Raw genomic sequence first — 13695 nt, 5'->3', positions numbered from 1 at the left:
ATAGAGTTTAAGAACATTACAGCAAGCATCCACTCTTTGGAAGTGTGGTAGAGCAGGATCTTAGTGAACTGGAGCTGCTATTGACCTCTGACCCCCTTAATGAAATGGGTTGGCTCCCCCAAGTGGCTCCTGTCATTGAACAGGATTCATTTAATAGGGTTATAAAACAAAACCTTAACCGGGTACATTTTTAACAGAGTGACAAAGGAAAAATGTTATCCAGAATTACAAATATTTAAAATTATATTTCTTTTGTATGTCCTACAATGACCCTAATAATTCATATATTTTAGGCTGGGAGATCATTCAACATATATATGGGCTATATTTATATATATCATGTATATTTATATATACACATGGTCATGATCAGTCTGCTGTATTATAACATTTAAAAAAGATTGTACTTCAAAAGAAACAAGACAACTTGTTAGGTTTACATCAATTTATTTTTATATTAGTTTATGTCCTTAAGCATAATGAGTTTGTAATGTTGTGACTTTAAGATAAATATCTGAAAATATTCCTTATAATGTTTCAGATTTCAGATAACATGTCCACGCATACATTTTATTTTTTCAAAAATTTCAAAATATTAAATGTTTTTTCCAAAATCCTAAAGCATATCACTTAAAAAGCAAGAAGGCTAAGTCACAAAGTGTATTCAACTCTACTGTATGTGAGGGGAAACATCAAACCCACTCTGGGGCCATGTGCACATCCTGATGGGACCACAGAACGCTCAGTGCAGTATGTTCCACTGCCTCCTGGATCATCTGTCCTTCTCTGCTCCATGTCACTCTATCAATCTACATCCTAGAAGGTAACACCATCTCTCACGGCTGGGGATGGCTGCTACATGATCCTCCACACCTCCGTAGGCTCGTCACAGGTCGTCATTTAGCTCTTAGTTAGTGTCTGCCATGGCTTTGTAGTGTTACTTAGTGGATCATTTGAGGCATGGTTGGACAGCGTGTGGCAGAGAGTATTATACACTGGACTGGACCTTAATTGCATGTGAGCAAAACAAATCTCCAGAGTAAATATTTAGAGGTGAAGGATGAAGTTTATATCCAAATTCAGCTTTGATTAAAGAAGTGGTTCCTGACCTTTTGTTGTCCGGCCTTCCCCCAATAACAGGATTTTTCATCACAAATTACAATGGGTTTAAAGTTCATTTTACACTTTCAATTATATAAAAGTGGATATTAATGTTTTCATACAATTGAACTTTCAATTATTTAGTTGTGTCGCATTTGCATTCGTAGTACATACCACAACAGTTTTTCGTTTTTTTTATTGTATAAACATGATTTTATCTCAAGCATTTATCCCTTTGTACTTATACTGTAGCTAACAATTTTAACTGTTTATCTATTCCTTTTTTAACTATACTAACCCTTTATTCATTTCTACTTTTGGATAACTATCTTAAATGTTGAATTATGAATCCATGGCTTTTAGCTTAGTTTTTGAACTGTTTCTTTTCTTTTTTAACCAAACCATTTCAAACCTTCATCCATTAATACTTTCAGCCAGCTTTTTCAACTGTTAACTCATAATTTTTAGATAACTATTCTTTCAACGTTTGTTCAGACTTCTTGCTGTTTTGACCTCTCTGCTATCGTGCTTACTACTTTTAATGCACATTTAATAACAACATATACCAAAAACTAAAGCTTACTCAATATGTTCTTAATCTCTGTTGCATGTCGACAACTCCTGGCACATACCCTGTGCAGTAATCCCTGAGTTAGAGATTGTAAATCACTACACATTAGTAAGCTAATTCCATCATAACACATACAAATAGATCCCATAAAATGCAATATCGAGCAACTCTCATGCTCTCCGATACTGTTGCAACACAGACATACACAATAAAGTGTGTGTGGCGGTTGTTTTCTTGGTTGTCTACCAGTGTGTTTACATCTTGGTTGTTTGCCAGCAAGGCTCTCTGTCCTCAGCTGCGAGCACAATGTTTTATAAGGCAAACAGGAAGATCTTCTCTTGGAAGGTAAACATTAGATGTGTCATTACGGAGGATGTTGCATAACGCGTCCAACTGATACTTACCTCTAAACTTAAGGACAGAGACACTAGAATTCAACAGTTGTATAATCTTTGGTCAATTTTCCAAAGTAAATGAACATATCAACCAGACAATGGGCCACTGGGAACTATTCTTTGTCTTTTATATCTATTTATCTCCTTCTTCCTTTCCTTACCTCGCTTTCCTTCTCCCCATCAGACCCTCGTCAGTCCCAGTCCTCTCCTCCCTGGTCGTATGAACAGACGTACCCGTCCTACCTGAGTCCCATGGCGTCCCCCTCCGTCCACTCCACCACCCCCCTCTCCTCCAGCCGAGGCACGGGCCTGCCTGCCATCAGTGACGTGCCTAGACGATTGCCAGGTAGATCCATTACTTTATCTCCTTAAATCGCCACAAATGATCCAGATAATACATATTCTTAAGCGATATACGACAAGCTCCCACTCAAAAGCAGAAACATAAACAAAGACTACAAAAAGATCCATGTGCTACCATTTACCAAAGACTTACATACATAGCGAGCTGCTATTGGCTCATTCTCAAATTACAAGATTTGTCCCACTGACTCTCCAGAGAGCGGTTTGGATGGCGTGGACGACAGAAAAGAAAAAAAAGGATTGTTTCCGTTTTTCCCCTCTCCAAGCCTTTGATCCCAGATGAGTATGGGTAATAACAGGCCCAGGGATAATAACAGGCTGACAAATAAAGTGTCTTTATAGCAATACGGCACTCTCACAAGGCATTCTGGGTAATTGACTTAGCCAGTGTGTTTGCCTTAACGGCAGCATCTGTGTTCCAATTTGTCTCTGTTTTTTCCCCCAACCTGAAAGCTCCTTTAAACTCCCTACATGCCGCCAGACAAGTTTCTCCCCCGTACACCTGTTTGACTCACTGCCATGAGAGTTTTTTTCCCTACACTGCTTTTTTTTTCTCTCTCTGTTTTCTTGTGCTAACATACTACACACTCCTGTGTGTGTGTGTGTGTGTGTGTGTGTGTGTGTGTGTGTGTGTGTGGTGTGGGTGTGGGTGTGTGCCCTGAACGAGGGTGAGTGATTACGCGACACAGCCGTGTGACTCTGCATTAGAAAGGGTTTAAAATCCAGCCAGCTGCCTTGTCAGCTATGATTACTTTGGTCTTTCCCTTCTGCTTTCATCTCATGAGCGTCAGGCTTTGTTCTCAGTGACACACGTGCATGCGCACAAACACAGGCTCGAACAAAAAAAAACTCTCCTCCCACCTTGGCCCACTCGCACACCTCCAGCACTTAATGCCTTCTAAGTGATGCGACTAAGGCTCTCAGATCTCTGCAGATCAAGTTGACACCGCGCCAGGCTGCGCTGTAACAGAATCCAGCCACAGAAACATACCAACAAGTACGAGCAGAATATGGATGCTCCAGAGCAAACTCTGCGGCGTCACACTCATACACACTCACTCACTCACACACACACACACACACACACACACACACACACACACACACACACACACACACACACACACACACACACACACACAATCCAGCTCATCTGAAATGTCACAGTCGCTAAGAAATGGGTTGCAAGAGTTCATCAGTCAAGTAAAAACACCTAATTCAGAAGTGATGCTCTTCTAGACTTTGTAAAAACCCTTTCTAAATATTTTGACATGGTTCCACTCTGGTTTCTTTTAAGCTAATAAAGATCGATCTGGCTCATCATCACAGGGCCCCTTTGAGGACTAAAATAGGTCCAAATGTTGAAAGCAGGAATCAGGAGTTTATTGAACAGAGTCGGTCACGTCTGTGATCACAGTGCTCCTTCACAGTGGAGACAATCACCTACTATTTCTGTTAGAATCAAACGGATCTTGTGGAAAGAGGAAGTTTAAAGGGCTTAATTGGCAGCATATGCTATCTGACTCTAGCGACAAATCCGGCTTCGCAATTCCTCCCTGCACATAAACACTGCGTCCCCCTCCTCCCTCCTCTTCCCCGCCACCCCCTGTCCTCTCACAGCAGACATGGTGACACGGAAGACGCCTGGTGATTTATGATAAGAGAACCATGGCTGGACTAAACCACTGAGAGGAGACGAGAGGGAGGGAGGGAGTGCGAGAGGGGGAGGACCTCCTATTCTCCTTAAACTCTGCGCCCAGCGCAAAGCTCGCCACAGCCAGTTAGTGGTTTTCGGGTATTTTTTAAGGGATGAAGCAAAGAGAGGAACGAAGGGTGAGATGGAGCAGCTCCTTCTCAGCTCTCACTCGCTTGTTGCACATGCACACGTACACACACACACACACACACACACACACACACACACACACACACACACACACACACACACACACACGCTGGAGCCGATGGGAGGCGAGGAGAGGAGCCACATCAGAGCTCAGCCCTGCCTCATTATGGATCTCATGGAAACTGTTTCTGCTCAAAGTGTTTCCACATGTGCAGCTCCTGATTCATCCCAACTGCTTTTTTATGTGCATACAGTATTCACACACACATACACACCATCAGCCCCCCCACCAAACACATGCACCCACACACACCGTTTGCACATACACATTTGCATGCATAAACAGTTATACAGATAGACATGTGCCAACACACACACAGAAACATAAATATGCAGAGGCATAAACATATTAAGGGATATGCATGCGCACAACGTCTCTGATGTGTTTGTTAACTTTATCAGACCTCAAGAGCTGGGTTGGAAAACTCCAGTGAAGATGATAATATTTTTTGATTAATAATATTTTATAGCTCTGCACACAACATCCATTAGCTAAAGTATTTTCCTAATTTGGTTAATACACTTCTTTGGCTTGAAATATTTGATTACATTCTATTCAGTTTACTACTGTTTAGCCCCTCAAGGGACTAATTTGTTCAATTCAATTACGTATAGTATCCAAAAATACAAGTTTCACTAAATCAAAGCTGACAAACCGCTATGAAACGATTTCTGCTTCTATGATGATGTGTGCTTTACTGCGAATTGTAAAGTAATTATGTTTTTTATGTTTCAACAGGTTCTTCTGACTTGAGCCCGTTCCCGGGTCAGTTTGAGCGCCAGTTCCCGAGCCTCTCCTCCATCACAGATAGTCGTTACACGGGCCCTAGGATGCACTACCCGACCGGCTTCACCTACACCCCGCCCGTCACCTCCGCCATGTCGCTGGGCAGCGCGCACTACCATACCTACCTTCCCCCCCCATACCCAGGCTCCACCCAGAGCCAGAGCGGCCCCTTCCAGACCAGCAGCACGCCCTATCTCTACTACGGTGCGTCCTCCGGCTCCTACCAGTTCTCCATGGTTCCCGGCGGGGATCGTTCGCCCTCCAGGATGATCCCGCCTTGCACTAGCGCCTCCACGGGCACCTCCCTGGTGAACCCCAACTTGCCCAGCCAGACGGAGGGAGGCGTGGACGGCGACGGGAGCCACAGTAACTCCCCGACTGTCCTCAACCCCGGGGGCCGCATGGATGAAGCCGTCTGGAGGCCGTATTGAAGAAAACCAAAGGGGGACGGAGAGGGGAAGTCAAATGATGTCATGGTTTGAAAGCACAAAACCTTTATTTTTTAATTAAAAAGGGGATTTTTGAGCTCTCATCAGCTATCTCTTCCTGGTACTTGGAAATGAAGGTTGAGATAAAAAAAGAAAAAAAGCCAGACTTGTATGGACTCGTCTTCCTGGAATGTGTTTTGACCAAGGCACTACAAAGGGAGTCATTCTCACAGCAATAATGAGACAAGACAATTGTGGTATACTAGGCCCAAGTGGATGAGACATTCTTTAGATTTCATTATAATCCACAAGCTAAGGGATGCTTCAACAATATTTGTATAAGACTGCCTCTTTTGTATTGTGTTTGTATTTCAATAAGGCTTTTTGCAGAGCATGTTTTTGTACTACGACAATATCAAGATGCAAGTAAGGCACTGAGTAGCAAGTGATGAGAGTAACACATATGTTACCTCAAGTGGTATGGACAGTAAATTTGCTTTAAACCATTTAATTTAACTTGTATATTGTGGGTGAAACTTGGATGTAGATTGAGGCGTTTTCTTAGTTTTAACTTATAAAGCCATAAATTATGTATTGTATTTGAAACTTGAGTCAAAGAAGTGTAATCTGAATATTTTTGATGCATCTATATGACTAAGTTAAAATTATGTTATTTTCTTTTCTTTTTGATAAGTAATTTAAATAAGTGAGAGCTTTTAATTTCTTTTGTAGTACCCAAAGATTTGAATCGTTTCGAATATGAAATGTAATTTCCAAAGAGTATTGCAACATGTTTTCTCCTGGTGTAACTTTCAGTTTAACTGCTCCACACGTTAAGAGCCCGACATACTCGCTAGGCGTTGACACACATTTGGCTCGGAATGAAACCTTTGGTATTTATTGAGCAATAACTCGTATTGTGCCTCTTGGCAACAAACCATGATAGAGAGCTTCAATGGGGGAACAAATAATTATCCTTTAGGGGGAATTCGTTCTGATTTCTTTCGTTGGTCTAGTCTGACATGCACACAGATACATATGAATCTTCTTGTCCAAATAAGAAATGGTACATTTATACAAACTCTATAATGGTGCCACGCCTAATGGTGCACTCAGCGGGTCAGACTTTAAGGTTTGCTTCTTTTACGATACATGAACTCCTCAGGACTGGAATTATCCATTGATCTCAAATCAATACAGATTTTGTAGATCTGCATATCTTTTTTTTCATATCCAATGTGGCTGAATCATCTGTCAAGATTATCAGAAAAAACATGCCAAGTCTATTGTAGCGTTCATATCATGTGCAGAAGATAGCTTTGAAAAAGTTTGTCTTAGTGTGTGACACACACGGGTACTTTGTTTGTTTGAATTGATCTCTTTCAGTCTCTGAGACTGGAAGAGAAATATCACCGTTAAAGACAAAGAGACTGTGACATTCCTTCAGACATTTATTTATTTTCCTTATTTTTGTTGCTTTTGTTGACATGGTTTACCTAACCGATTTCTCCTCACTTATCCGAGTCACAATCTAAAATCATTCTGTGGCAACAGTTTGAGGCAGAGGTCTGATATTTTCCCATTTAAAATGAATATGTGAGATTTTTAAATAAGTGTTGGGGTTAAAAGAAAAAAAAGCGCAGAAACCGAAATGATTGGATGCAGCTGCTGGCAGCAAACTAGTAACCAAAAAATATGGGAGACTTGTGTATGTTTGTTTCATAAAGCACTTATTTCTTGTTTTATTTTCTAGCAGCACTTGCGGCAGGCTGCCAGCAGGGCTCGTGGTTTTGGTCCTCAGTGCAGATATAACACCAGTGGAGTCAAACATACACACACACATATGCACACTCAAAATGGATAACACTTGGCCAAACAAGCCATTTACATTGGAGTTGAATCTGATCTCACTAGGCAGTTGGTATTTGTTTGAAAAAAAGCGTTTTTCTTGCTTTCATACAATATGATATTCAGTGCATGAAGGTAATATAATAACCCAATTTGAAAAAGCTGAGAAAAACATGGCCCTGTCCAAGGATCAGACTTCAAGCTTTTCATTGAAGGTTTGCACGCAGCGCCTGTTTTCCAGTCTCTGCAGAGGATGTTCTGAACTCACTTAATGGAATTGAACATGTCAAACTACATTTCCCCAACTGCTCCAGCCCAAACGAAAAATCATTTTGCTGTTACAGTGTAACACGAGAAAGCAAATAAAACATTTTAGATTGTTGTGATTTTAAAGCTTTTTTCCAATACAAATTTGGTTAATGTCTCCATAGTAACTATGCACATATGTTGGACCTTTTTTTAATCATCTTTTTTCTTTCCAAACTTTAGGCAGGAAATGGTCTTTTAAAAACTGTTTACACATCAATGCAGCACTGACATCCCAGTTTGTTCTTATCTGCTTTTGTTAGTGTTGTGTTCTTTTTCATCAGAACACAAGAGGTTTGTCATTTTTCTTTCCTTTGGTTAAATGTTGTATAAAAACTGTCATCAAAAACCTTGTATTATTTAATGATCCACATGTATGATATCCAGGAACCATACCTTACCCTGCTCTTATGTTACGTTTACTTGTTATGTATATTGTTATGCTTCTTCTCTCATGAACACTTGTCAGGAAACTAAAGCTAATGGAGACCCCATTAGATTTTGCTGGTACGTTTCACAAACATCAAGTACGTTTTTTTTTTTAAAGGGACACACAGACCTGACAACATTGAGTGAAATTGGCATTGTGATTGTACATGTTGTTGGTTTTAAGAATAAAATAGGAATTTTGTAACTTAATGTTTGCTCTTAATCTTCTCTCTTCACTGAAATACGTTTTTGTTTAATTTAAAAAAAGGCAATATGCATGTGTATAGAGATTATCTAAAAACTACTTTTCATCTGCCTCCAGGTAAGTTTTATACTATATATAATACTCTTTTATTATATATGTTTCGTTTAACATTATTATATTATAGTTTTCCACATACAAACAAAAAACTAAACAAAAAATAGGCTGGAAGTAATATATTTGTTTACTCATTACTCATAGTAATTCTGGATCTGGCCCCGCCCACGCTCGCGCTAGTCTGAGCAAAGACCCGCCAGTCTCGCGATCTGGAGAAATGTTTCTGCGTCTGCTTTATTTGTATCCATTTTTATCCATTAGACTGCATTATACAAATTCTGAAATATGTGTTATTAAAAGGAGGTTGTTGTGCACTACCGTCTGGGACTAGCAGTCGTATTAGAATGGTAAGTGTATTTAGCATCTTATTTGTTAATGTTGTGTGTTAGCTTGCTAGCTTGTAACTGCAGTGGCTGATACAGTGCGAGTGGTTGTGAAACAAACAATAACATATGGTGGGAGTGTTTGGTAAGTTTTGTAGGAAGTTCATGAGTGTGGTTTACGTACCAAAAATGCAAGCTCAAATGTTGGCTGTCACTTTTAGTATGCTAATGCTAACTTTAGCTCTCTCTCTCTCTCTCTCTCTCTCTCTCTCTCTCTCTCTCTCTCTCTCTCTCTCTCTCTCTCTCTCTGCTGTTAATTAAGTCCCCTCAGCGGTAGAGTTTCCAGGTTAGTTTATTTGTCCGTGCTGTGCCAACTGCCAACGGCCTGTTTATATGTCGGTATTTTGCGTGTTAAACAGCGATTGGCTGTTTCATATGTGTGATGTACAAAATGTAGCTTGGCCAGGCCCACATTTGAAGATAACATGTTAAGAAAGTGCACAACTATTTAGTGATAGACGTTGCATACATACACTGTAGTCAAGTCATGTGAAGAATTTGACACAGAAGGCATTTTTTGTCAATTATCTTTAAAGCAATTCAAGACTTGTGTGCAAAACAAGATTTTGTTGACACCACAACCCATCCAACTGTGGTGCCTTCAATAACTGATTGTAGGAGACATCTTTTATCCAGTTTTTGAAATAAAAAATATTCAGGCTGCATATTCTTAGATTGTATTTTATTCATAATGAGAGAGAAGGAGAAGTTTGCCTTTTGGTTATTTTACCAGGTGATCTCACAAACCCTAAATAAAAAAGTGTGTGTCTCGAGCTCATTCCCCTTAATGTTTTCATATTTGGATTATATTTCTGCTGAAATTTGTATTTAAATATAAAGGACCACAACTGTCTGAGAGTACTCTTAATTATCCTATAACATTTGACATTGTCCACACTTCTGGAACAGTTAAGCAGATCTCTTAACGTGTTGCGCACAAGAAGCACTTTAACGGTGTCATCTCTGGTCTGCAGCTCTGTCTGCACCAACATTGTCTTTGGACAGTGGCTAAGGCTGGGGCCCCTAACGGCACGCTCAGCCAGAACACTACTACTGCCACCGCCTCTGTCATGGCATCATTTCAAAGGTACACTGCGAAACCAGAGAGATGGAGACATGAACAGAGACAGGGAGACCCAGGGAAGCTGTTTTACATTATTCCAAGACATAATAGAGCCAATCTAAGTGTGCACGCACACACGTACACATGCTGAAACACAGAGAGAGAAGAGAAGGAGATCTATGTTTTTTTAGCGTTCAGATTGGAAACATTTTCAGGATTTCCCTGAATATAGATTGCATGGAAAAAAAGGATCCTGCTGGTTTCAGGTTCACATTTGCAGCGTTCTCAGCCATGTCTAGCAATTATAATAATGAACTCCGGAGGAGCAACGGGACCCAGACACCCAGATACATTTGCATAATGTCCTGCATGCACAGGAGAGACAGCGGAGCCGAGGCAGACTCATTTAAGAGGGCTTGGTGTGGAGTTTTTGTCCCTGTTGAATTTAGTGGTTGAAGAATGATGCCAGTGATGATGTGCGCTTGATTTTTATACCAGGTCATATCGTTTTTGCAGCAGCAGCAGAAAGAGGACTGCACTCTCTTCCTTATGTAACCACAAGAGAGGAACACAAACAGGAGTTTACGAGGAGACAAACCCACTCCAATCAGATGACTGTGCACACACACACACACACACACACACACACACACACACACACACACACACACACACAGAGAGATGACAGCCCATACAAACTGTTTACTTGACCTCTCCAAACGTTTTAGGGGAGCAGCTCAGGCGGGAAGTGATCCTCAAGGGTCCCATACCACTCACTAGCAGTATATCTCTGCCTATGTTTCCGTCTGCACTAACAGGGCTGTGGGTATGTGTTTGTGTGACTTTTCTGCAGGAATCTATGCATCTTGATTTCTCATTTGGTCCAGAGATAAACTCAGGGCAATGAACTCTCTAGTGTGGGCTTTGCCTGTCGACTCGGCGTGACCTCCCTGAACCTTTTCTAATCTAATGATATCTAATTTTAACTAATGGAAAAGGGCCACTTTAATTTCTCAGTGGAAGACCATCTCTGTGCTGAGGAACCTGCCCACAATAAAACACACAAAACAGATCTTAATTTGATCTGATTGTAATTGAGCAACCCCCCTCCAGCTCCAGGAGAACTTCAAACTGAGTCAACAATAACTGTGTACTCTGGCGCACTCTAGTGGCTTTTTTTTATGTAACCTTAGGGACCGGGTTGAGGGGCCCACCCATATGGTGTTCCATACAGCCACAGGCAAGCTGGATGTGGCCAAACTAGCTCTTATAATGTTAGTGCTGCTCGTACTAAAGTTCCAACACCCCACGTTCTGCGTCTGTGGACTTCAGCCCGTAGAAGAAGTTTTGCTCCGTGAATGAATGTCAGATATTAAATGTTCTTCACCCTCATAGAGAGGGGGGAAGGTAAACGAGACTTTTGAACCGTAATAAAAGAAATTATCAATTGGCAGGCGAGCAGCATCCAGGCAGCGGCCCAGTTCTTCACAGACATGGTAGGTTGTAAGGCGTCCTGACATCCAGCACCAGAATCCATTCATCACTAGATTAGAGCAACCTCGTGTCTTTAGCCTGCTTTGGAAACATTTGATTCCCCGAAACCATTTGCTGCTAAGTGAAACGCAGCTCAGAGAAAAGTGCACTTATGAAACATGAAAAAGCATACATTTAAGGATTTCTGCCATTTCAGATTTTGCAATCTGATACATGGCCCCACTGCCTGAAAAAAGAAGACGGAATTACTGGGAAAATGTGAGTGTCAGGACCATGGACAGCGACCAAACACACAAACAAAAGACCTCTTTGTCCAAGGCCTCCGCTTCATGTCAGTGTTTCAAATTATACACCATCTCGGCTGTCAAACTGTTGCAGCACCACCGAGTGTACAGAACATTAGACAGCATGAACGTTCGATTGGTGCCAAATATTCATGCAAAACAGGTTTTTTCCATAGGTTTCAGCTAGGCAATAAAATGTCAAAAATGTGGGCAGGGGTCCCATCTTTGCCTTTAACTTAAACATGAAGTAGCCCTATGTGTTCTTCCTGTCAGATGAAGGGCCGTTCAAATGTTATCAGGCGAGTGTTAATTGAGAACCAATGGACTGGTAATTCGGAGCAGTGAGATCCAGCTCACTGCTAAATGACATACAACCCTGGTGACATTAAGATCATGATGGGGCTTTTTGGAAAATCCACCACACGACCATAGCCATGAGGGGATGCCAGGCGAAAAGGGGGAAGAAAGATGCCCGCCATCGTGTCTGGTTCTGCTTTAAACATTCATTCTCTCAGTCTCCAAGGATCATAACTCGTGTTAGAGGCAAGTTTTATGGTTTATGACTGGAAAATAAAATGCTGCGTGTTTCCTGCAGGCGAAGCGATGATTTAAAACTATGAATGATAAAGTGAGAGCCCGTCTGACAGTGCGGATGTGTGAGGGCTGCTGAGGATCCAGACATGTCCGACATGTGGATGTGAGTGTGGTCGTATAGCGAGTGTGGTCGTATAGCGAGTGTGGTCGCCACAGCGCGGTTATATACATTGGAACACGGCATAGTGGGAAATATTCTGGCTCACTAGTACAGTAGGTATCAATACCTGACATCATCATCTCACATAATTAGCACAGTGTCCACATCCTTCTCCAGTGACCATGGATTATTTAATGTGGTCCACGACTGGAACAGAAACTCTAACCAGTAAGTCTAACGGAGAGCATAAATACCTCGGGGCTTTGCTGTCTGCAGACATGGTTACCCATTCCAACTACTGCTGTCCAATCAGATATGTTTGTTGTTATCTTCTTCTGAAATTCGGGCCTGATTATTTAAATACACAGAAAAATGTCTTGGTCACCTGGCTCCGAGCTCATAAAGCCCAAATTTCAGGCCAGGACAGACCTGTCCATGCCTCTACAAGGCTCTACCGCTGATCTTAGACAGGGGCCGACGTTTGCCAAGAACTCTCTCTGGTGAGGTCGTCAGTCTTGCGCCGAAACCGCAGGCGCGCGCCAGGCAGATCAATAATCCCCATCAAGACTCACCACAAGTCACTCAAGCCTCCGAGGGCAGGCGAGCGGAGGAGGGCTGGGGGACCTGCGGAGAATTTGATACTCTCTTAGATCGCTCTCTGTCTCCGAGTGGAAGGGGATGAGGACTCGTCTTCCGCAGCTCTTTAAACATGATCTACTGTTATGACATGGTTTCTGTCGTTTGCCGGGCGTGCTGTGATTAGACACTTCCTTCTCAGGCATGCAGGTTCTCAGCTGCCACCTTCTCAATAGGTTGATGCTGATGTCACATAGAATTTCTCAATATAGGGGTTTGTCATTGGAGAAGGAGGGTAAACTTCTGCTCAAACTATTTGTACTTCTCACTTATTATCACTCTATTTAAGGAGGCAGTTGTCAATTCCTTGCCATTATGAAAGGAAATACAAGCCAAATGTTTCTAAAATGTGATAAATAAGTGTTAGATGGATCAAAGACAAGCCCAGTATCTAAAGATGATCTGGATTAAGTAGCGAATATGAGTGTTATTTTTTCACTAATGGAAACAGCCTTGTTATCATTCCATTCAAGTATTTGACATGTCCTTTTATCGCTTTGTATGACACAAGAAAAATATAAAAGCATTCATTTTGAGAATTGTAGCCAATAAATAACATTTAGATGTTGTTTCACGTCAAACTAATGACGGTGACCAAACTGAAAGAGCAGCGAGGATATTGTACGAGATGAACCAACAAGCAAAGCCCTTTCTGCTGCTCCTGCCGTTAAAGTACATGGATAATATA

The 13695-nt window shown here is 41.5% G+C and overlaps 1 protein-coding gene across 5 annotated transcripts in view; it reads left to right on the top strand.

Annotated features, from left to right (window-relative positions):
• LOC104958974 (RUNX family transcription factor 2) overlaps positions 1-8338 on the top strand; it is a 39798-nt gene extending 31460 nt beyond the window's left edge. For all 5 annotated transcript variants that reach the window (XM_010786816.1, XM_010786818.1, XM_010786815.1 and 2 more), the window contains 2 exons: positions 2252-2413; positions 5076-8338. In XM_010786816.1, coding sequence (XP_010785118.1) covers positions 2252-2413; positions 5076-5554 — 641 coding nt within the window. In that variant the 3' untranslated portion in view covers positions 5555-8338. The remainder of the gene's footprint in view (positions 1-2251; positions 2414-5075) is intronic.
• Positions 8339-13695: the final 5357 nt, after the last annotated feature.

Source organism: Notothenia coriiceps, unplaced genomic scaffold (genome assembly GCF_000735185.1).
Source record: "Notothenia coriiceps isolate Sejong01 unplaced genomic scaffold, NC01 NC01_scaffold00029595, whole genome shotgun sequence".
Lineage (NCBI taxonomy): Eukaryota > Metazoa > Chordata > Actinopteri > Perciformes > Nototheniidae > Notothenia > Notothenia coriiceps.
Note: the sequence above shows the minus strand (reverse complement) of the source record. Positions and strands in the feature narration are given on the sequence as shown.